Source organism: Eumetopias jubatus, unplaced genomic scaffold, assembly GCF_037043125.1.
Source record: "Eumetopias jubatus isolate StellerSeaLion01/CBP00866 unplaced genomic scaffold, mEumJub1_p1.0 scaffold_8, whole genome shotgun sequence".
NCBI classification, from domain to species: Eukaryota; Metazoa; Chordata; class Mammalia; order Carnivora; family Otariidae; genus Eumetopias; species Eumetopias jubatus.
The window spans coordinates 117058018-117083674 of NW_028274814.1; the positions used below are offsets into that span (position 1 = coordinate 117058018).

The window sequence follows — 25657 nt, forward strand, 5'->3', positions numbered from 1 at the left end:
AAAACCTTATCTCTATCTCCTCAGATTTCCATGGAAGGAGGGTCCTTCATTTCTTTTCTTCAAGATGTCTTATGAGGGTGGGAACATCTGGTTTCTTCTTCCATCCCTTCATTTCTCTTCACAAGGAAAGACAATTCAACTAATAGAAGAGCAGATAACAGTCACTTAACCTGACCACATTTTCCAAAGTGGCACCTTTTCAACAGTTTTTAAGGTAATATTTCGTTCAGGCAATTGTTATGACTAAAACAAAAAATATTTTGTGGAAGCAGTCTGACAGAAAGACTCGGGAAGACATCAGAAGGTGGTGCCTTTTTTCTCTGTGCCTCTCCCACAGCCAGGCAGGGGCAGGTAAAATTCTGCCACGCTGGACCACCTTTCCTCATCGGGCCACACCAATTGCTCTCACTGACCACTTCTTATGTAGTTTGCCTTGTATATCCAATCCCTGTGTGATAAGACTACCAACAGGCATATCTCTTCTGTTCAAGTTTTCCAGCTTGCACTTTGATGGGTAAGGTAACTGGTTTTCTTCAATTTAGGGGAAGGGTTTAGAAAGTCTCAGGTCCAAACTATCTACAGTCCAGCTTTTCCAATACAGCTCTACTAGTGAGGCCTATCCTTTCAGTAATTAATGCCTTGATTTAGGTGGAGGTGATCAAGAGGTACAAGCTTCCAGTTATAAATAAATAAGCCATAGGGATGGAAAGTAGAGCATAGGAATTATAGTCAATAATACTGTAATAACTTTGTATGGTGACTGACAGATGGTAACTACACTTATGATGAGCATTTAGTAATGTACACAACTGTCAAATCACTATGTCGTAAACCTGAAACTAACATAATATTGTATGTCAACTATACTTCAATTAATTTTTTTAAAAATAAATGCCTTTATTTCTACTTGGCTCCTTATCTCTATTTATAATCAGACTCAAAAAGGAAGAAGAGAGAGCAATAGGCACTTCCAGATTACTACTATTTTTGTTTCATTCAGTTATACATTCTTTGGATAGGTTATGTATCACACAAGGTAACATTTCTATTTCATTTTTTACTGGGCTTTTTTAGTTGAGCTGAATTCATATCACTCATTTTATCTTAAATACATTTTCCCAGCTCATTTTTTTAATCTGCAAGATTAGCTTAATTTGCAAACATATTGGGTAGGGTGAGGAACCTGCGAAGAGTAAAGGGCTGGAAGGCCGCTTGCCTTTCATGTCAGGGCACAAAGAGAGCAGATCGCAAGAAATATTTGATGGAAAAAATAATTCCCCTAAGTGTCAGACATCTGCCGATGAACTACGTGTACAGCTTCAAAAGTAGAAAACTCAATAGTATTCTTATTAACAATTGTTGGTGTTCTGGTATGCTAGAGTAAGCTCATCAACTATTCATGTGAAATTAAACAACAAAGAAATCAAAACAACGAATTAATAGAAATTAAACAACAAAATCTCCTTTGAAAGGTCATGCCCTAACATTCCTCTTTGGAAATACTGCTCAAAGAACATATGATACATCTAAAAGACAAAAGAACCCATCTTTCGGGAAGATTTGAAAAAGAAGTAAGTTGTCATAGTTGAGAAGATGATTCGTTATCCTTGCTTGCACAACCTTGAACATCTATTTTGAAGGGAGGGCATGCCTGGGAAAACTGCTGATTGTAGGAGTTGTTTAGACAAGTTACAAAAAAGGACTCTGTGGATTATTTTGTGCTATTTATGAATGTGAGAGATAAATATATCAGTCTCTACTAAGAAAGTAACACAAGAAGTCTTATATGCCCTCCGGAGAAGTTGTCCTCATTCTAAGTCTTTGGAAAGTGTAGGTTTCATGACAGAAATGATTATAAATTATGGTGTCAAAACTTCAGAACTGTAATAACAAATTTTTTATTGATTTTCTTTGCTAATATTACTCACACTGTTTCATCTTTGTGGGTATTTTACACATTTCAAAAATATTTTTTCTTATTTCAAAAGCAATGTATTCAATATCAAAAAATTAGGCATACACCCTTCCAGTCTTTTAAAATACATATGTAAGAATATATTTTTCTTTGATCAAAAGTGGAATCAAACAACCCAGGCTATTTCACCATCTTCTCTTTTCCCCCATACTTAACAAATCCTATGAACATCAAAGGGATTTTGTGATACCATTTTTCCTAGAAACCAAAGACCATGCATATGAAAAAGAAGCAATTTTTTATATTAAAAAACAATGACTGTAAGCATACTTCGATCAATTTACAAATATTATAAAGAGCACCATTTCTTTTTTAAATTTTTTTAAATTATTTTTTTTAAGATTTTATTTATTTATTTGGTGGAGAGAGAGAGCACAAGCAGGGGGAGTGGCAGGCAGAGGGAGAGAGAGAGAAGCAGGCTCCCCACTGAGCAGGGAGCCTGATGCCGGGCTCTATCCCAGGACCCTGAGATCATGACCTGAGCTGAAGGCAGACGCTTAACCAACTGAGCCACCCAGGCGCCCCAAAGAGCATCATTTCTAAATACTGTTTTATATTAAATAACTAAAAAATGATGACCAGTTTAACAGTACCAAGTACCCTTGACAACTTAGGAGCCGAAGATTATCCAACTCTAGGTGAGAGAAGCTATAAAGGCCTGGACCAGGGAGTGTGGATTTGCCTTCCTCTCTCTGAGACAGAAACCAGCAAGGGCCTTCTCACATGCACTGAGTAGGGGATGCATGGGAATTATGGGGAGGGAGGGGCACTCCAGAAGGATCTAGCAGAACAAATAGAGGGAGATAAGACTTGGGCTCCACCTACAAGAAATCCTATCACCTCCATGCAAGTTTGCCAGATTGTTCCCTTCCAGAACAACCACAAAACCAAACCACAGGGATGTTGCAAAGTCTGCCACAATGAGGAAGAAGAAGAATCTGGACTATTGTCACTGCCATCAGGGGATCAGAAAGCTGCTCCAGTGCAGGCTGAGAAGTTAAGTAGTTTGACACATAAGAAGTTAACTGGTCTAGGAAAGCCTGAGAGCAGGGGCCTAAGACACAGGTTTGGGGCACCCACGTCTCTTTTCTCATACTATACAAATCCAAAGTGTGGGCAAATGCCAACAATAGCACAAGAATTTCTACATTTCAGGTATCTGTTCCTTAGCTCACTATAAGCAGGTTTCTACTTCAACCTGTACCCTGAAATGGTTCTTGCTGAAGTCACTGTTGATCCTCATAAGACAAACCCAACAGATGCTTTTTATTTCTCATTGGCTTGGCTTCTCTGAAAGGCTCATCCTGTTATGACTCCCTCATTTTTATTTATTTATTTATTTGAGAGAAAGAATGAGAGAGAGAGAGAGAGAGAGAGCACATGAGAGGGGGGAGGGTCAGAGGGAGAAGCAGATTCCCTGCCGAGCAAGGAGCCCGATGTGGGACTCGATTCCAGGACTCCAGGATCATGACCTGAGCTGAAGGCAGTCGCTTAACCAACTGAGCCACCCAGGCGCCCACGACTCCCTCATTTTGAAACACACTTTCTTTGAATGTTGTTCTCAATTTTAAGAAGCAGAAAACTCCCTAGCCTTTCTCTAAGTATTTAATTATAAAATCACTGAAAAAGAAGTGGCAGTCTCCAGCTGTTCCCAGAACACCAACTGACCAACCAGGGGAGCTGTTGACTCTGCCATATCAGGAAGGTGTAGCTTAAGAACCACCACAGAGCTGTGGGGCTCAGGAACAGTGCACTAAAGCTGTGAGGTTAGAACCAGGAGCTGCTCCAATTGTGTCTCTGTATCTATGATGCTAGCAGCTGGATAATGCAGTGCTGCTGTGGGAAAGCCCAGCTTCTCCATGATCTTGCTTGCCAAAGCAAGACAATGATTTCCTCTTATTTCCATCTTCCAAATCTCACATGAATACATCTAATGAATGGGGCTTAATACGCATCTAGAAATCCACCTGCAAGGGGGTCTGGAAATACAGTTTTGAGTTTGTTAGAGGCATACAAGAAGGAGGGGAAAGGACATGGGTCTCACCATGGCCACTGCAGTGATATGGTTCTCCTCCTACCTCTCAACCTGCCCCTTAAGTGTTGGTTCACTTGGCCCTCTTCTTTTTTCATTCTATCTATTCTTATTTGGTGATTGATTCTCCATCTCAACACATAAGCCAAAAAACTGTCCTATGAATTCTGCCTCTTAATTACCTTGGAGCCCTCATCTATGTTCTGTTCTTGCCAGCTTAGTTCAGTCCATAGTATCTTGGCTAGATCACTGCAATAATCTTATGATTGATCTCCTCACCCCATATACCCAAATATTCCCCCAGGAATAACAAATATAGAACAGTTCTCAACACAAGTAAATACCTCCTTCCTTGAGGGTATTCACAAATGTGCATGGGCCTTTGGACTGATGGCACAATAGGCATTTAGTTTGTGGGGGCCAGGAATGTATTTTGCAATGGTCCTTAACAACTAAGAATTATACCACCCCAAACGCCATTAATGCCTCCTTGAGAAACAAGGATTCCTGGAATCAGCATGTCATGGACCACTAAATAGGGTTGTTAAAACTCGTCAAAGTATACACTTAAAATGGATGCATTTTTATAAAATGGTTAATTTTTAAAAAGTCAAATACATCACCTCACACCGATTAGGATGGCTACTATTTTTTTAAAAGATTTTTATTTATTTATTTGACAGAGAGAGAGAGACACAGCGAGAGAGGGAACACAAGCAAGGGGAGTGTGAGAGGGGAAGCAGGCTTCCCGCTGAGCAGGGAGCCCGATGTGGGGCTTGATCCCAGGACCCTGGGACCATGACCTAAGCCAAAGGCAGACGCCTTAACAACTGAGCCACACAGGCGCCCCAGGATGGCTACTCTCTTTAAAAAAACAAAACCCAAAACAGAAAATGACAACTGTTGGGAAGGATATTGAGAATTGAGGGACACCTGGGTGGCTCAGTCAGCTAAGCATCCGTCTTCAGCTCAGGTCATGATCCTGGGGTCCTGGGATGGAGAGCCATATCTGGTACCCTGCTCAGTAGGGGGTCTGCCTCTCCCTCTCCTTTTGCCCCTCCTCCCTGTTTGTGTTCTTTCTCTCTCCCTCTCAAATAAATAAATAAAATCTTTAAAAAAATTAAAGGGGCGCCTCGGTGGCTCAGTTGGTTAAGCGACTGCCTTCAGCTCAGGTCATGATCCTGGAGTCCCCAGGATCAAGCCCCGCATCGGGCTCCCTGCTCAGTGGGGAGTCTGCTTCTCCCTCTGACCCTCCCCCCTCATTCGCTCTCTCTCAAATAAATAAATAAAATCTTTTTTAAAAAGCTTATAAAAAATTAAAAATGGGGGGGCGCCTGGGTGGCTCAGTTGGTTGGGCGACTGTCTTCGGCTCGGGTCATGATCCTGGAGTCCCGGGATCGAGTCCCCCATCGGGCTCCCTGCTCGGCAGTGAGTCTGCTTCTCCCTCGGACCCTCCCCCCTCTCATGCTCTCTCTCTCTATTTCATTCTCTCTCTCAAATAAATAAATAAAATCTTTAAAACAAATTAAAAATGGAGTTACCATATGATCCAGCAATTCCACTCTGGAAATATATCCAAAAGAATTGAAGATAAGATCTCAAAGAGATAGTTATATACCCATGTTCATAGTAGCATTATTCACAATAGCTAAAATATGGAAGGAATCCAAGTGTCCATCAACAGATGAATAGGCAAATGAAATGTGGTATACAAATGTAATGAAATATTATTCACCTTTAAAAAATGAAGAAAATTCTGACACCTTATACAATGTGGATGGACAAATACTGTTTGATTCTACTTATACGAGGTACCCAAAACAGTCAAATTCATAGAGATAGAAAGTAGAAGGGGGGTTGCCAGAAGCTGGGAGAGGGAGGTATGGAGAATTGTTGTTTACTAGGTACAGAGTTTCAGTTTCACAAAATGAAAAAGTTCTAGAGATGGATGGTGGTGAAGTTGTACAACAGTGTGATGTGTGAGCTTATGCCACTGAACTGTACACTTAAAAATGGCTAAGATGTTAAGAAAAGTGAAACACAAACAACAGAAGTCATCCCATGCTCCTTCCAGTAATTATATAAACGGGCCCATCTGTGTGCAATAGCTGTGTTGGAATCTAGCCCGTGTTGGAAGAGAACATTAACTCTAGAACAACGTGAAAACTAAAAGTTACCTTTGCCTGCAATCTCAATATAGCGACTATTTCACACTTACATCTTTGTCCTGTGTTGTGGATTTTAGATGCTTGCACTTCACTTTACAGGCCTTGAAAAACTCCCTGGCTTCTGTGGAGATGGGACTGACATCAGGGAATGGCTGAGAGAGAATATTAAGTTCTTTTCGGATGACATTGGCTGAGAGAGAATATTAAGTTCTTTTCGGATGACATGATCATAAAAATCCAGGGAGGCAAGATAGCTATTTATGGCAAAAATTCAGCATATGTGAAATAAGCATGGTATTTCTATAGTATAACCAAGAGTAACACAGTTTTGATGCCTGTCCCTAAAACTAAAGGTCTTTTATTAAAGGTTCATACATGTTCTGTAATATGTGTATCATTCACATAAATGCACTCAAAAAAATTTTTTTTAGTCATCTTGCTACTTAACTACATGAAATTAGAGATACTAACATTTGAATGTCTCACCTCTTAACAAAAGTTTTAGCCTAAAATTTCTCAACAGAGATTTAGGGCAAGTGTGAAATGATTATTAGAAGACATTATTTTGAGCCATAGTTTTTACAATGCTCATCTCCAAGTGTCTTTAGAATGGTACTTATGCTCAAAAATAGTGACTTTAGGGGCACCTGGATGGTTCAGTCAGTTGAGCGTCCTTCTCTTCTCTTAGGCTCAGGTCATGATCTTGGGGTCCTGGTGTCCTGGGATTGAGGACCCCGCCCCCCGTCCAGGCTCCCTACTCAGTAGGGAGTCTGCTTCTCTCTCTCTCCCTCTCCCTTTGCCCCTCCCCCCAATAAATAAATGAATCTTTAAAAAAATAGTGACTTTAAATTGATTTAATTTCTCTTTAGTTAAAAACAATATATGAACCCCACACCATTTTTAAGAAATCATAGATTATATAAATGCAAACAGTTCACCCAAATCAGAGACAGGAAATTAATTCTCCAAAGCTTGGGAATCCTTAGAAGAAACTAGGTGTTCATTTTTCTCCCAAGTCTACTTTCCTATTCTAACCTCCCCTCCTTCCAGTTACTTAACAGGTAATGTCCAGAATGGCATTAATTAATTAATTAATTAATTAATTAATTAATCTCTACATCCAATGTGGGGCTTGAACTCACAACCCCTAGATCAAGAGTAGCACGCTCCTCCTACTGAGCCATCCGGGTGCCTCAATCCTGGCAGGATTTATCATTAGCCAAAATTCCAGCATCCTTACTATAGCAATTACCAGGAAATACTAAAAGTTAAGAATCTAAAATCAGTCAGCATTGCTCTTACTCTGGTCTGCACTGAAGTGGTGGCATGATGACGATTAAAAAAACCTCTGGACCTACCTCTCAGATAAGCATGGAGGAAAAAACTTGCATTTTACAGGTGCCAGAGATAGCTTTAGGCTTTGGGGATGCCATTTGTAGGCCAAGGTGATGGCAAAGCGCCCAGAAATCTCCACTGTAATGAACTTGTTCACCTGGGGGCAACAGAAAGGATACTCATTTCCTACACAGAATTTTCATGCTCATAATTCAGGTGGAAATCTTAAGACATTTGCATGATGCATGGAAGGAAATTTGAGACCAATGTTCACAGCTTCAGTCTGGTTCCATTAAATCAGGGATGGCTTTAAGTTTTATGTTGCAATTTATGTGTTGTTATGACTCCTTGAAGGAAGGAAGAGGAATGAGGAGAAACTGTTGGCAATTAATGTAGTCATGTCTTATAAAGAAAGTCAGATTCACTTTAGATTGCGAAAATTCCGGGTCAGTCTGCAGGTACTTCTGAGTTGTAATTCTAATTCTTGATATAGTCTCTCTCATAAAATATAGTTGACAACATCTGATCCCCTTGATGATGAGGAAAGTCATCAATGGCTGCCAAATGCTTAGGAGTTTTACAAGTCTATTAACTATTTCTGTGAAACTTATTAAAGCTGGAGAGATTTTATAAATGACAAGGATAGAAAAGTAATGATGAACAACTTTTAAAGCTCAAGAGAACATCTGCAGATTTGTAAAGCATATTTTTTAAAAAGTTTTGCTGTAAAAAAAGCGTCCTAGTTAAGTCAACTGTTCTAAGCACGCCAGGACTCTTGGTTGGTTACAAGTTCACTCCCTTGCTGCCTGAAGGCTACTAGCTGAGGAGATCCAAACTGAATAATCTATCCCATTAGCGATCCTGATTTTTTAGATGAGGAAGCCGGCTCCTGAGCGTCAGCAAACTTGTGCATACAGGTATGTTGGGACAATTTCTCTACCCACTCTTTACTTTCCTAACCTTTCAGAGCTAAGCAGTACTTCTTTAAAAATGGCAATCCAAATAGTATATGTAGGATACATGGGCACCATGGATGCTTTTGTAAATTGTATAGAACAGAGACCTGGAGGTACTTTCCACACAATAGTGTGTCCAATATAAATATACTGTGAGCCATAAATGCTTGCTGTATGAGTAATTCTAAATTTTCTAGTAGCCACATTAAAAGGTAAAATGCAGGTGAAATTAACTTAAATAACGTTTTATAACTAAATATATCCAAATATTAACATTTCAACATGTAACCAATATAAAATTATCAATAAGTACTTTACATTCTTGTTTTTTATACTAAGTCTTTGAAATCTGGTGTGTAGTTTATACCTACAGTGTAGTTCAAGGGTCCATAACCACAGGTGTCTAGTGGTTGCCATGCTGGACAGCACAGCTCTTTATAGTTGGTACCTCTAAGGTTGGTTGTACAGTACAATTTACTACCATACGCAGTGGTCCTGGACACAAAATGCAGCCCATGTACACACACACACGAAGTAACTATATATATATGAATCAATAAAGGGTAGCACAGAGGTTACAGACTGGCAGCTCGGAAGTGTTTGGTTTAGTCCTGCCAGAGTTTGAATTCATTGCCAACTTTGAAATATCAGGGTATTTCATCAACAAAATCTGGATTCATGGCTTTTTTTTTAAGATTTTATTTATTTATTTGACAGAGAGAGACACAGCAAGAGAGGGAACACAAGCAGGGGGAGGGGGAGAGGGAGAAGCAGGCTTCCTGCCTGGGCAGGGAGCCCAATGCTGGGCTCTGTCCCAGGACCCCAGGATCATGACCTGAGCCGAAGGCAGACACTTAACAACTGAGCCACCCAGGTGCCTCTGGATTCATGGCTTTTTAAAAAATCATAAAATATAGAAGGTGTAAGCCCACATTCCCATGTGACAACAATGTTCTTGTCCTGAGTAAAGGCTGTCTCCTTTAGGGGAGGACATACTTTCCGGTTCACCGAAGTTCCCACTGGTAGGCTTACTCTTACATTATCTGAATTTCTGATCCTTGATCTGACAGAAATACACATTAAGCTATTAACAAAGGTAATTCTACAGAGTGAGACTGAGGAGAAGGAGACTTTTCACTTTGAACATTATATATCTTCCTATTTTTAAAATATTTTTATATTATACACAAAATGCTTTCTAATAATTTTTAAAAATTACTGTTTAAAGTAACGGCTTGGGGCGCCTGGGTGGCTCAGTCAGTTAAGCGTCTGACTCTTGATCTCAGCTCAGGTTGTGATCTCAGGGTCATGAGTTCAAGCCCCACATTGGGCTCCACGCTGGGTGTGAAGTCTACCTAAAAAAAATAGGGGCGCCTGGGTGGCTCAGTCGGTTGGGCATCTGCCTTCGGCTCAGGTCATGATCCCAGAGTCCTGGGATCGAGCCCCACATCGGGCTCCCTGCTAGGCGGGAAGCCTGCTTCTCCCTCTCCCACTCCCCCTGCTTGTGTTCCCTCTCTTTCTGTGTCTCTCTCTGTCAAATAAATAAATAAAATCTTAAAAAAAAAAACAAAGCTCAAAGTAAATTATTGGTATGGCATAAGTAATAGACATAAAAATGATAAATTGTAAAATAATACCCAAATGTCAACTGGATCATCAAGTTTTCCCTTTGAAGGCCACATCCATTCCCTTATGATGTTTCCCTTTTTGCTGATCACCATGCCACCATCCTGATTAAACATCATCGATATTATTCAGCTACAAAAAAGAAACACAACTTATTTAGAACAAGAAAAATTCATGGACTCATTGATTTGACTGAGGCAATGCAAGTTACCAGGTCATAGCCTTTCAGGACTCCTTCCCATCATATTCTTAGAGGATGGTCACCTTGCCTCTGCCTGAGTATTTTCCTTGAAGGGAAGGTTGGTATATATCTGTTTAACTGATCAAGATTCCCCTTTCTGAGACACACCGCCTTCTATTTCAGCACCTCCATCTGTATGACCATCCATACGGTCATAGGAATGGGCTCTGTGGGCCGTGATTATTTTATCATGTGGTATTACTGTCTTGGCTGTAGCTCATTGAATCAGGGGTAGACACTTGCCCAGCAATGTGTTCTAAATGGTTGCAACAATATATACAAAAGGCCACAAGAAAGGTGGTGGGCATAATGCATTCAAGGGACTGAAAGAAAGCCGGTGTGGCTAGAGTCCAGAGTAGTGTGAATGAGACTAGAGTGACTGGCAGGCAGGGACCAGATGTGTAGGGCTTTCTACGCTGTACCATGATTTTTATATTAAGTGCAAAAAGTCATAGAAGGGTTTCATAACAGAGCAAAGAGGCGACATGATCAAACAGATTGGTAAGGAACCAGGGTAAGTGCTAGAGACCTGTTCAAAGGTCGGAGAGAGGATGGCAGCTTGGACTGCAGCAGGGATGAGGGAGATAGAAGATGTATGTGTGGATTCAAGAACTATACAGATTTGGGAAGATGGGATTTGGGTGATGAAGAACAGAAGGTGTCAATTTTATCTTCCCTATACTTTATATGTCTATCAGTGCAGCCTAGCATTTTTTAGCTTTTCGGATCAGTAGCATCACACTATGTGTTCATATCTAAATTATCTTTGTATCTTCTCTACTCTCAGCGCAGCACCTGGCAGAGAAGGGGCTTCAAGTCTGAACTGCCCTGATGAAATGGACTCAATTTAACAAATACATATTGGGTAATTATTGGATGCAAGACACTACTTAGGCACTGTTAGGCACTCAGGGATGCCTGGAGTGAGGTGCTCTGTTCTCAGGGCATTTTCAGTCTTGGGACATTAATTATTTTGATAGGTAATATTTACTGGGAACCTACCATGTGCCAAGCCTTAAATATCTGCTTTTAATAGGCGGTGTTGTTTAATGGTTACAAACGTTGTAGAGCCAGATGGTTAATGGTGTTGAACCTGGCTCTTCCATTTCCTAATTGTGTGAACTTGGACAATTTCTTAACATTTCTATGGCTTAGTTTCCGTGTCTTAAAATCGGCAATAACAGCATCTACTTCACAGAGCTGTTGTAAGAACTAAATGAATTAATTAATATAAAGTGGTTTCAACAGAGCCAGGTACCTTGTAAGTTCTCTAGTGTTGACTTGTATTATTAAGTCCTCACAATTCCATCTATAGGTTCTGAGTCCCATTTTCCAGATGAGGAAACAGAGGCTCAGGGAGGCGGGTTAATAGAACACCTGCAGCTCAATGTAAAATTCAATAGGGGAGTTCACCATCTAATAAAGGCATAAGGGAAGTTCACAGTATAAAAGGGGTACTTTTGACTTAATTGAGAAGCCTGCAATCTAACAGATGGGCAGGAAGAGCAAAGTGACCAAACCAGTGAAAGAATCAGAAATAGATGTTCCATGCCTTGGACACCTGGAGCGCGTTCCTTTCCCGAACAGGCTACCCTTTCACTCACCCCGAGCAGTCCAGCCGTCAGTTATTCTCACTCCTTGGAGGAGCCTCAGGGAAGACCTGATCCATCCACCCGTGCACAGCAGTGGGAGTTGTCTCCCCGCAGGCATGGTGGTTCCCTACACACTGGATCCTGGCAACAAGGGTCCAAGGCCACGCCCCCCTTTAATTCATCTTCCTGCTGGTTGGAGCTGCTGAGCCTTCTCACCAAGACAGCCTCTCGGTGGGACGACAGATGCGCAAGAGGAGGATTGGTTTAAAAGATCATTAACAAATAATGAAGTCCCGTGAAAGACAGCTTTTGTTTTTGGCTTTTCTCTCTCAGAGGCTTTGGTTCTGAAGCAGGTGGTATCCTCTTCCAAGAAATGGTCTATGATGCCCAGGATGAAATTGCACAGGGGCAGGACTCAGCCCCGAGGCTTAGTGTTTTGGGCTTCTGTGAAGTTCCCAAAATATCATCAGCAGATGGTGTTGCATTCATTTGCTTAGTTACTGTCAGCAAAGAAGACGGGAAGAGGATGAGGAAGGCAGCCACTCCAGAGCAGCAAGTGGGGAGAAATCACCTCCCGTTTATGAATGTAATTCTTATCTTGGACATTTAATTTAATTTAATTTTTTTTTTTTTTAAAGATTTTCTTTATCTATTCATGAGAGACAGAGGGAGAGAGAGAGAGAAGCAGGCTCCCAAGGAGCAGGAAGCCCGATGCGGGACTCGATCCCAGGACCCTGGGATCATGACCTGAGCCGAAGGCAGATGCTTAACCATCTGAGCCACCCAGGCGCCCTTGGACATTTAATTTTATGTAACAAATAATCAAGGGGACAATTTCCCAGTATAAGCTTAACTCTTGAGCAATATTAAAGTCTGACCAGGGCACTGAACATTCTGGGTTCTACCCAGAAAGTGAAGATTTGGGATGTAGTTTTATTTCAGTTTTAACATTGTTGAATTGTAATTCTGTAAAATTACCTGTAAATTAGTCCTAAAATAGTCCTCAGAAATCATGTGGCCCAACTTTTGCATCAACCACTATTATTTTTTAATTTATAAGCTCTATTTTAAATTTAATATTATTTAAATGACAAGGGGAATTTAAAAATAGCTCATGGGGTGCCTGGATAGCTCAGTTGGTTAAGTGTCTGCCTTCAGCTCAGGTCATGATCCCAGGGTCCTGGGATCGAGTTCTGCATTGGGCTCCCTGCTCAGCGGAGAGTCTGCTTCTCCCCCTCCCTCTCCCATTGCTTGTGTTCTCTCTCTCTCTCCAATGAATAAATAAAATCTCTAAAAAATAATAAAAAAATTTCATAATTTTTGCAAAGAACACCACATTTAGGTACAATGTTGTTGTAAGCAAAAGGGAAATAATGACATCTACTTTAATGATGCAATATAGGACAGCAAACTATATATTAATATTTTGAGTTCTTTCTTTTATATATAACAGCTTTATCAAGATATAATTCACATGTCATACTATTCACTATTTAAAATGTACAATTCAGTGATTTCTAGTATATTTGCAGAATTGTACAGTTATCACCACAATCAATTTTATAAGATTTTCATCACCCTCAAAAGAAAACCACATGCCCATTAGCAATAACTCCCCATTCTTCCCTCCCCTAGTCCCCCTGGCAACCACTAATCTGCTTTCTGTCTATATAGATTTACCTATCCAGGACATTTCATACACATGGAATCATACAATATGTGGTCTTTGAGACTGGTTTCTTTCACTTAGCATAATGCATTCAAGGTTAATCCATGTTGTACATGTATCAGTACTTCATTTTGTTTTATGGCTGAACGGTATTCCATTGTATGGATAGACCACATTTTATTTATCAGTTATTTGTCAACTGAGCTCTCTTTTTGGGGATGTGTTAAGGGTGTTGCAATGGAATGATCATAGGACCTCACAAATGGAGACTCTAATTTTAGCTCACACATCAGGACAAGAAATCCTTTTTTTTTTCACTAGGAATTTAAAATGCCTGTCATAAAAAGAAAAAGAGAAAACTAAGCCAATATGTGTATGGATGGGTGTGTGGATGTATTTTGAAGAAAACTAAGCCAATATGTGTATGGATGGGTGTGTGGATGCATTTTGAAGAATAGACAAAAATGCTCTTTGCTGTGGATACACTGACAGAAGGGGTATGAGGTTGAAAGGAAGAGAATTTTAATTTCCATGCAATACAATTTTAATTTCACTTGGAAAAAAAATTTTTTAGTCATGTGCATGAATAACTTTTATATACAAACAGCAATATGCCCTCACTCCTACATCATAGTGGGCTTTCTCATTGAGAAGCTGTAAATAGGAAATTTTCTGGTTAGAGTTGCAGGAAGCTTCCACAACTCTTAACCAGAACCAGTATTTACTGTTTGCTGGAGAAAGTGAAGGCTCACGCAGGAGTCAATTAATTCGTAAGGATTTAACATTAATAAATAGTACTTAAGCAAAGACTTCAACTCAGTTATAAGAATATGGATGCAAAAAATGAGCATCTCAGGAGAGTCTGATGCTCTAGAGTCTGGTGCAATAGGGTCCAGCCTGCAACTCAGTCCAAGTCTTGCCAGTTAGATGTTTAGATGTTTTCACCTTCTTGGTTGTGTAAAACCAAACACTGATCTCAAATGCCTCTGAACATTATTTGCAGTTTTCTTTATATCAGTATATCATAGAGGATTATTTGGAATTTATCACCATAGGCTATAGGCTTAGACCTTTTCAACCAATTCTTTTTATCTCTAAACTGTCCCAAGTGTCATTATATATTGATACCTAGATTAGGCCAACCCTGTCAGATTTATTAGGAATCAGATTCAGGTGCCAATATTAGGAAAAACTAGCTTCCATAAGGGAATTATGCCTTAAATGCGGTTATTTTTGTCTGGGGGGGTTACATATTATATCACCTAATAGGGTTATTTGTGAGAGACAGAATTAGACAAGATATACTTCTGGAATGGGAAAGCATCAGAATCCACATTTGTTACAATATATTATCTAGAATATCTGGTTTCAGTAAAAAATTATAAGACATGCAAAGAAACAGGAAAATGTGACCTACATATAGGAAAAAAAGCAGGAAATAGAAGCTATCTTTAAGGGGCACAGATGTTGGAATTACCAGACAAAGACTTTAAAGCAGCCAGTATAAATATGTTTAAAAAAAAAACTAAAGGGAGTAATGTTTTAATTTAAGAAAAATACGATTATAATGACTCCTCAGATAGGGAATATCAATAACAACAATAAAAAAGAAATAAAAAAACTAAGTGGATATTCTGGAATTAAAAGTTACAATAATGGGAATGAAAACTTGACTAGAGTGGCTCACCAGCCTCTTTGAGTTGGCAAAAGAATCAGTGAACTTGAAGTTAGCTTGGTAGGGATTATCTAGTCTACAGAACAGAAACGAGAAAGAGCGAAGGGAAACAGATAGAATTTCAGAGTCCTGTAGTGCCTTGGTGGCTCAGTCAATTAAGCATCTGGCTCTTAATTTTGGCTCAAGTCATGATCTCAGGGTCGTGAGATTGAGTCCACACTGGGCCACACTGAGCTCCACACTGGGCATGGAGTCTGCTTGGGATTCCCTCTCTCCCTTTGCCTCTGCCCCTCTTCTGCTCTCTCTCTCTCAAAAAAAGAAAAAAAAAGAATTTCAGAGTCCTAGGGGACCCCATTAAAAACACTAATATACATGAAACAGGAGTACCAGGAATAGAGAAATGGGCAGAAAAGATATTTAAAGAAATAATGGCCTAGGGCGCCTGGGTGGCTCAGTTGGTTAAGCAACTGCCTTCAGCTCAGGTCATGATCCTGGAGTCCCAGGATCGAGTCCCACATTGGGCTCCTTGCTCAGCAGGGAGTCTGCTTCTCCCTCTGACCCTCTTCCCTCTCGTGCTCTCTATCTCTCATTCTCTCTCTCAAATAAATAAATAAAATCTTAAAAAAAAAAGAAAGAAATAATGGCCTAAACCTTCCCAAGTTTGATGAAAAACATTAATTTACATATCTAAGAAGCTCAATAATTCAAAGCTCAAAGAGATCGACATCTACACACATTACAGTCAAATTGTTAAAAGCCAATGACAAGCAGAAAATCTTGAAAGCAGCAAGAGACCAAATTAGATAAAGAATGAAATGTAAATGGGCCTGACACATAGTAAGTGTTCAATAAATATTAGCTATTTATGGATTAAATCTTCAAGTTTAGAGGAGAATCAATCAGTATCCTTGCATAAGAGTATATACAAGAATGAAAATGCTGATCCAACTTTAGGAAAACAAAGGTTCTAAGCTGTTTTTTCAATAGCAATTATGTGATATTATCCATGGTCTAGGTCAGGAATAGGCAAACTTCAACCTACAGGCTGAATTTGGCCTGTGCCTGTTTTTGTAAAAATGTTATCAGAACACAGCCATGGCCACATGTTTATGTATTGGCTGTGGCTGCTTTCATGCTACAGCGGCAGAGTTGAGTAGCTGCCATAGAGACTGTATGGCCTGCAAAACCTTGAAGATTTACTATCTAGCTCTTTATAGAGAAGCTTTGCCAGTCCCTGGCCTAGGTACTTCTCTCTCCTTCCCTGCATTGAACATCACCACATCTTTGGAAATCTTGCTGATGCCATGCCTCTTCCCACTGGATCAGACCCTTAGAGATTGCTGACCCAAATCAAGTTCTATCTGCTCCACTATTGGTGCCTACCCAGCATACATTCCCTATTCCTCCCTTCCCCTCCCCTCCCCTTCCCTCCCCTTCCCTCCCTCTCCCCTCCCCTCTCCTTCTCTTCCCTCCCCTCCCCCTCCCCTCCCCTTCCCTTCCCTTCCCTCCCCTCCCTCCTCCCCTCCCCTCCCCTCTCTTCCCTCCCCTCCACGCTCCCCTTCCTTTCCCTTTCCTTCCTTCCTTCCTTCCACACAAATTCCTGTTCATTTGGCTCTTCACCCTTCACTGAGTCCATCCCCATTTACAGGGGTAGATGCTGAGTATCTAAGCCCATAAGTACATGGTGTTCCCTTGACAGCTGTTTTTAACAGGGGTAGGCCTATAACTAAATCGGTCTAAAGAGACTGAAAGGAAGGACATATAGTTTATTCTGAAAAAAAAAAAAGTTTTTAACTTTCTCCTGCTAGACATATAAAAGAGCACATAGCCAGTGTCACTGGTAGCCACCAGGGGAACCACCTTGGAAGAAAGGATGCCAAGGAGAGCTGAGTGGAGAGATGAAAAGAATCTAGATCCTTCATGACATCACCAAGTCACAAATTATACTGCATCTAGAGCCTATCCTCTCCATAATGTGAAATGGAATTTCTGTTATTTGCTGTAGTAAATCATCTTAACTCTACTTTCAGAAAAACAAAACAAAACAAAAAAAAACCCAAAAATGAAAACAACAACAACAACAACAAAAAACCCTCTAGCTGTTACAACCTTTTTGATTACAATTTCTATGCCTGGCTCTTAGAGAACTCCATCTGTCCTAGCCTCCCCATTCCCCACCACCTGTTTCCAATAGTTTGACACAAATATTTCCCAGAGTCCTGTTCACTCACTATTCAATCATTCAACAAACATTTATTAAACACTCACTCACTATATACTAGGCACATACTAACTGTTTGGGGTAAAGCCGTGAATGAGATATAAATGGTTTCTCCCATCATGGAGCTCACATTCTAGCTACACAGAGCCAGTAAATGGACATTTAATTTCAGATCACGATTAGTGCTAACAAGCAATAAAGTCATCACTAGAATAAAGGAAAGGAAAGGACAGGCCTTCTTAAAATGGACGGTCATATAAAGCTTCTTTTGGAAAACGTCTGGAAGTTCCTTAAAAAGTTAAAAATCGAGTTACCATATAACCCAGCAATTTCATTCTTAGGTATCTATTGAAGAGCAGTGAAAACATATGTCCACACAAAAACTTATATGTGAATATTTATAGTAGCATTATTCATAGTAGCCCCAAAATGGAAACAACACAAATATTCACCAACTGATGAATGGAGAAATGGAAGGTGGTATATCCATACAATGGAATATAATTTTGGCTGTAAAAAAGAGTGAAATACTGATATATGCTACACCATGGATGAAACTTAAAAGCCTAAAGGTGAATGAAAAAAGCCAGTCACAAAAGACCACATATTCTATGATTTCATTGTTATGAAATGTCCAGAATAGACAAATCTGTAGAGGCAGAAGGTAGATTAATGGCTTCCTAGGGTTAGAGGTGAGAGTGTTGAACAGGAGTGGATGCTAATTGGTGTAAGATTTCCTTTCAGGGTGATGAAAATGTTCTAACATTAGATTATGGTGATGGTTGCAAAACTCTGTAAATATACCCAAAACCACTGAATTGTACACTTTAAATGGGTGGGCTTTATGGAATGTAATTTTTTCTCAATAAAGCTATCTAAAACAAAAAGGAAAAAGAAAAGAAAAGATTTCTCCTAGGAGATGACATTTAAACTGAGACCTGAAAGATAAGAAACCCATCTTGCAAAGAGTTGGGGCAAGAGCTTTGGTCACAGGGAACAAAGGCTATGAAAGCCATGCAGAGAGAAAGAAGTTTGGTAAACAAGGGGGTGAGTGATAGGAGATGAGGTTGGAAAGGGGCCAGAGCGAGAAAGGTCTTCTGAAATTTTCAAAGTCATCAAGTTCCATTTTGATACAAACTCTCACTGGACAATAAAATCCACATGGAAGTCTGCATGAAATATTTAATAGTGAAACCCATGGATAAGGCAGCAAGTAGAGAGCTGTTAATTCCAAACGCTAGAGCTGCAAAACACATTATGAAGAAAAGAAGCATCAAGTTTCAAGAGGGAAAAGCATTTAAAGGAACACTTAGCCTATAACCGGGGAATTCCATTAAATTACTTCCACCATTGTCATAAATATCAATTTCTAGGAGGTATTCCCAGCCAAGCACAAGAACTCACATCTCCAGACAGTTCAAAACGTGGGGATCCTATAGAATACCAAACAGGAAAAGAAATCATGAACACAATATAAATACAGATTTCATAGTGTCTGAACCTTGTGAACAGTTATAGATGACATACTTGAGACCTGAAATAAAAGGACATGACCAATCCAGGTTGGACTAACAAAGAATGTAGGAAGGAATCAGAGGATGACACAGAATTCCAAGTGAGAATATAAGAACATCTGGACCAAAACCAGGAGAAAGAAGATAACCAAGCCTTGCAAATTTTCATGAACACTCTTGAGAGGAGGGATTGGTGGTTAACAGACTAATACTGTTAAGTGATCATCTTATGTATTCATAATTCTCAAATTCTACTACATGATTGATCAAAATAGAATCAGGGGTGGAGAGAGGCAGAGAGAGAGACAAGTGAGAAGTCATAATTTAGATTCAGGTGTTTTCCTTGTGATCAATTGCAACAATGGCCACAGTATTTTGCAGCTTCTTCCAAGAAAAGTAGAAGTCTATTTCTTCACTCCTTGAATCTAGGTTTGACCACATGAGTCATAAGCAAACATACTAGAGAAGGCTTGAGAAGTGCATATGCACTGAGATTTGTCTTTATTCTTGCTGTTTTTGGAACCCAGGCACCCAGTAAAGAAGCCTGAGCTTACCTGCTAGATGCTGGAGACACACAGCCCAGTTTCTCTGTTGCTCCAACCTATTGCTAGATACATTTAACCCCAAAGGCCATGCTCATTACCACATGATTATGTTTATGATGATTACTACTTTTTTTTTAAGAGAGAGATAGAGAGGGGGGAGGAGGGGCAGAGAGAGAGGGAGACAAAGAATCTCAAACAGGCTCTACACCCAGTGCACAGCCCAATGTGGGGCTCAATCTCACAGCCCTGAGATCATGACCTGAGCTGAAATCCAGAGTCGGAAGCTTAACTGACTGATCCACTGAGGTGCCCCTGATTATTACTATTCTTATTAGTCTCATATATTGTGTTCTCAGCTCTAAACCTCTCTCTCAATGTGTAAAGAGTTGGAAAGGGGGAAAAAAGCATTGGGATCAGTCTGAAAACTGACTTCAATGTTTTTCTCTACCATGTAGCCTGGGAAAAGGTATCCATTTTCTCTGAGCTTTAGTTTGCCTTAGCTGGGAATTATACCTAGTCAAGTTGGGTTCCTGGGAAAATTAAATAACATGAAAAAGTGCCCTCTCAACATAAAGTGATATATATTAGCAGTCAATAAGGGTGAGATGTTTTAATTGAGCTCCCCAGAAACAGTTTTCAAAGAATCTAACTTTAACAATCCCTGGACAACTCAAATGAAAATACATTTGTTCTTCATGAAAGCAATTGTTACTTTTCCACTTTGTGGTGTCACAGAATAAAATGTGCAATTAAAATGCCATAAAACTATGTAGTGTTTCTTAATCTTTCTTTTGAAACTGTTGAGCTACTAGGGTTGGGAGGGGGAAAGATTTTTTGAAAGTATGTGCTTTCTCAGCCTTTGAAATGCTTCCAGTTTCTGTCATCATCTTTTCATCTCAACATCAAAGTTGGGAAAGGCTCTCCACACAGAGGGCAGGTATTTACATGCCACTCACCAAGGCACTTTGCTGCCCCATTAATCTGTTTCTCTCTACTTGCATCTTGAGAATCAAGCAATGGTTTTTAAAAAAATATTAGCTTTTTGCCGACCTGTACTCTTTTTGCCGGTAAACTTCTGACACATTCGATGGTGATGACACAGGTGATTTGGCTCATAACCGCCAGAGAAGGGGCATCCCCAGAAGCACGGCCAACATATATGAAATGCTTAACATGGCAGAAACACACAGAAAGCATATTTATGAACTTCTTGCTTTCTGGATGACCTAACTTACAATTTCCATCATCTTGAAATCAAAAGAAGTCAAAATACAAAGGATGGGAAATACGCAATTGGGGCTCATTCAAAAAATTCAAATTCAGGAAATCTGGAGGGTGAGTTTACTGACATGTTGTCTTAGTGCACTGAAAGGCTATCTTATGAATAGGCTACAATGTCAATCTCTTTCTAAAGCTTCAAGGGCCAGAAAATGTCCTTTTTTAAGCCCACATCTTATGCTTTTCTTTTATGTGCTGCATTTATATATTTAAGGTGATTTTGGTCCAAATTTTCCATTTGTGATGCTGTAAATATGAATCACCAACTAAACTGAAATTAAGTACATGGAAGAGGAGCAGGCAGAGGTGTGAGAGTCAGTAATATCTCAAATAAAGGTAAATATAGAGGAACAGTAATTATTGTGAGTTGCTATAGTGTCCCCCTAAAATTCATGTTCACCTTGAACCTCAGAATGTCACTTTATTTGGAAATAGGGCATCTGTAGATGTACTTAAGATTTCAAGATGATTTAGAATGGGTCCTAAATCCAATGGCTTGTGTCCTTATAAGAAGAGGAGAGGTCACAGAGAAAAAGGCAATATGAAGATGGAGGTAGAGATTGGAGTGGCGTGTCTATAAGCCAAGGAACACCAAGGATTGCCGGCAACCACCAGAAGCTAGGAGAGCTGCATGGTATGGATTCAGAAGGAATCAACCCTGCCAATACCTTGATTTCTGACTTTTGGCCTCCTGAACTCCAGAGAATAACTTTTTGTTATTTTAAGTACCCAGTTTATGGCAATTTGTAATGGCAGCCCCAGGCAAGGAACAAGAAATTAACACCTGCTTCTGCTACCTGCACTTGGTTGGCTGTGGACATTTTGACCTTGTCGCTTGACTTCCTTCAGCCCACCTTTGACGTTACTCTGATCCGTGCTGACACCTAATGCCATACCTTACCCTCCTTCTCCTGAGCTTCTGAAATATGAGATGGAGAGGGATTAGGGTTGGGGAAAGCTGTAGGGTATAGTGGAAAGCAGGAGGAGCTTTGGCTCAGGCACTGGTTAGGTTCAGGGGTACCACTGGGATAAGAAGATGAGATCAAGATCCTCATGGGCAATTTCCAAGGATAAAGAGAAACTCCAGTATTATTGAGAACAGTATAGGTCTTCCTGGTCAGACCCCATTCTTAGGCAGTGTTGTATCTCTGGCTTTACAAAGAAACATTAACTATGGCACAATTCATAAAGCAGTATAGAGACAGAACACTTTAAGACACCAACTTTCATAATCCCTGTGATGGCATCTCTCAATGTTGTTCCTGTCTGTACACTATCGCATGTGCACACATTCTCAGCCTTGGTATTCTCAAAACTCTGCACTCCACACACCCTCTGTTCCCTCTTCCTGCCACTCAGCATCACTGTTTCATGAACTTTTCAGATCTTTATCTATCTACCTATTTCCATATCTATCCATCCATCCATCCATCCATTCATCCATCCATCCATCTATATCTTTTTTTAAAAAAAAACACTTGAGGGGTTCCTGGGTGGTTTAGTCAGTTGGGCATCTGCCTTAACCTCAGGTCATGATTCCAGGGTCCTGGGATCGAGTCCTGCATCGGGCTCCCTGCTCCTCCCTTCTCCCTCTGCCTCTGCCTCTCTCTCTCTCTCTGTTTCTCATGAATAAATAAAATATTTTTTAAAAAATAAAAATAAATAAACACTTTGGGATGTGAATGACATACAAAAGCTGTATCTATTGAATACATACAACTTAATGATTTGGGAGCTAAGTATACATCCATGAAACCATCACCACATTCTATAAACATATCCACCACATTCAAAAGTTATCTATCTCTGTCTTATCCTCCCTATCTTAGGACACCCTAAAAGCTTACATGATAATTTGTCTTATTTATGTCTTCACAACCATACTATGGGGTAGGTACAATGTATATATATAAATTTTAAAATAGTATTTAAGTTTTTATGATTATAAAAGCAATAATACCTATATATTTCTTGTTAAATGACTATAAATACTGTGTATAGATTGCTGTGTTTTTATGGCACTATATATGTGTACATACACACATGCGCGTATATACACACACACACATATCTATACACATACATACACATTCCAAGTATTTACACTGTTCGTGACTTGTCATCCTTAATGGGAATGTTACGTAATGTAGTGGGAAAAATTCGCACTGTGTTCTCTTTCCAGTCTTTCCTTTTTACCCATGGCTGCCTCCCACTCACCTAGATCCTGAGCATCACCCGTGGCTTCAAGAAAGTGTTGTGAGAATAAAAGTTCCAAATTCTTGGCTTTTGAGATAAAAAAGCTGAGATCTAGACACAAGGCAAAAGGGATATGGGAGACTGTAATCTGTGGGAGCAGATTTTCCCAGTCCAAAGGAGTAGGAGGATGGAAAGGAGTGTCAGAGGTTAAGTAAGAGAGTTCAGTGGTAGAAACCTCTAGAGAAAAAGCTCTGTGCCATCCTCCTAAGGCCAAGTTACAGGGCAGGGTGGGGAGTTCACTAGAAGCTCCAGATGAATTTGAGGGATCTGAATGCCTGGGCAGGTAATGAGCCTTGGAGCTGACCCCAGGCCCAACATAACTCAAGAGTAAAAGAAGAGATGCTGCATGGGGCTTCCACACAGACGGAAGTAGGACAGTCTCGATTTCCCCACATTCAGTGTAAGACAGAGTCAGACAAATGTTTCCTGTGTGCTGGGAAGAATGTGAAAGCAGCTGAGAAAGGGCCTGGACTTGAGAGGCTTTGCCACTGGAGCCAGAGGGATGCACCCATGAGCTTCAGAGACCAATCACGGCAGACCATTTGCAATGAGGATGCCTGAGAACCAAACGACATTTCCCCAACCATTAATGCCTTCTCATTTCATCAGCTCATTGGAACTGAAATGAAATCTTGGGTAAAGGATACCAGTGTTGTAAGTTTCTGCCACCCACTGGTAGAATCTACCTAGAAATTAAATTGAGTGTTTAAAAAATGAAGTTGTATTTCCTGCTCATCTGAACCTGTGGACTGAAATTTGTATCCATGATAACAGGACCTTGAAACTTACTCAACTGTTCCTCAACCAGTAGATTTGGGGGTTGGCCTCTTTACTCACAGGGAATTAGGAAGATTCTATCAAGGTAGTGCTCTCCCTTCCCTTGGTTAGAATAAACCATTTTGTCTTCTCAATAAGAAGTTGAGAGTAATAGAAAGTTCCTGTTTGTCAGGTGGTTGATATTTTGGTGATATTTTCTTGGAGCCAGCATTCCGGAGATCATGGTTTAGTTTGGATTTGTTAAGCATGCTCACACGTGAGGGCTTTAGCTCTGGCTTTTCCCTCTGCTTAGAACACTTTCCTTGTCAACAGTATGGTATGCCCTGCACTATCATAGGTTTCTACTCAAATGGCCCCTTGTCAAAGAGGTCTTCTTTGGCCATCAATATAAAATAGAAACTCCCCATTCCCACCACTCTCTACTCCCCTTTACCCTGCTTAATCATTTATTATTTTTTTTACAACCTCTTATCACCTGATATGGTATATATTTGTTTATTGTCTCCCTTCACTAAAATGTAAGCTGTAGAGGGACAGGACTTTGTTTTATTCTCTGCTATATCCCCTGTGCTTAAACAGTGCTCACACCAGTAGGTCCTCTGCAAATATTTGTTGAATCAATGAATATAAAAATTTTCTACAGATACCTTTTTGTTTCAACTTTCTTTTTTTTTTTAAAGATTTTATTTATTTGACAGCGAGAGACATAGGGAGAGAGGGAACACAAGCAGGGGGAGTGGGAGAGGGAGAAGCAGGCCTCCCACGGAGCAGGGAGCCCGATGCGGGGCTCGATCCCAGGACCCCGGGATCATGACCTGAGCCAAAGGCAGACGCTTAACGACTGAGCCACCCAGGAGCCCCTGTTTCAACTTTCTGCATTTATTTCCCTTTTTAGTTTTTTTTTTAAGGTTTTATTTATTTATTTGACAGAGAGAGACAGATAGCAAGAGAGAGCACAAGCAGGGAGGAGAAGGAGAAGCAGGTTCCCTGTGAGCAGGGAGCCCGATGTGGGGCTCGATCTTGGGACCCTGAGATCATGACCTGAGCCGAAGGCAGATGCTCAACCGACGGAGTCATCCAGGCACCCCATTTCCCTTTCTAAATACTGCCTTTCAGTTTTCCTGTAACATCTCCTGACAAACAGGAACTTTATATTACTCTCTATTCTGAGAGTCTGACGTGTGTTAGATGTTCAATAAATATTTAGTAAAGGAATGAAGGAAAGGAGAAATACATAAATGAATTAATGAGACATATGGTAACAATGGTGTGGCTTACAGCAGTGTGAGGCAGTAAAATAACCTCACCCCCTCTTCTTTGATCCCTCTTCCATCTCCTCACCCCTACTCCCAGGATGACTCATCCAGATTGTTAGCTAAGTGTTTGAAAATGCAAATGTTAGCTGGTTGGGCATATAGCTATAAAGAGCTTAACTTCTCTTTCATAAGAAAATGGAAAGATTTGAAGGGTGGGGAATGAAAAGGGGAAAGGGGCTCCTAAAATAGAAGGGAAAAGAAAAAAAGAGGACCTTGGAGAGGAAAATGAAAAATTGGACAACATGTAGGATGGATGAAGCACTTTTAAGAACACAGTCCTACAATTTTGCCTATGTTGTTTCATTAAATCTTCAAAATCCTTAGGGTGGGGATTAATATTCTCATTTTGTAGATAAGGAAACCAAAGTTTTAAGGGGTTGAATAGTATTTTTCAGGATCACAAAGCAAATGAAGAAAAGATTTAAATCCAGATATCTGGCTTTAAATTCTAGACATTTCCTTGTTATTATACATGTTTGCT

The 25657-nt window shown here is 40.1% G+C and overlaps 1 protein-coding gene across 1 annotated transcript in view; it reads right to left on the minus strand.

Moving 5' to 3' along the window:
* LOC148163804 (uncharacterized) overlaps nucleotides 1–25657 on the minus strand; it is a 124349-nt gene that overhangs the window by 56258 nt on the left and 42434 nt on the right. The window contains 4 exon segments of the mRNA XM_088025735.1: nucleotides 6226–6365; nucleotides 6662–6681; nucleotides 7534–7667; nucleotides 10104–10224. Of these exon segments, the coding sequence (XP_087881861.1) occupies nucleotides 6226–6365; nucleotides 6662–6681; nucleotides 7534–7667; nucleotides 10104–10224 (415 nt within the window).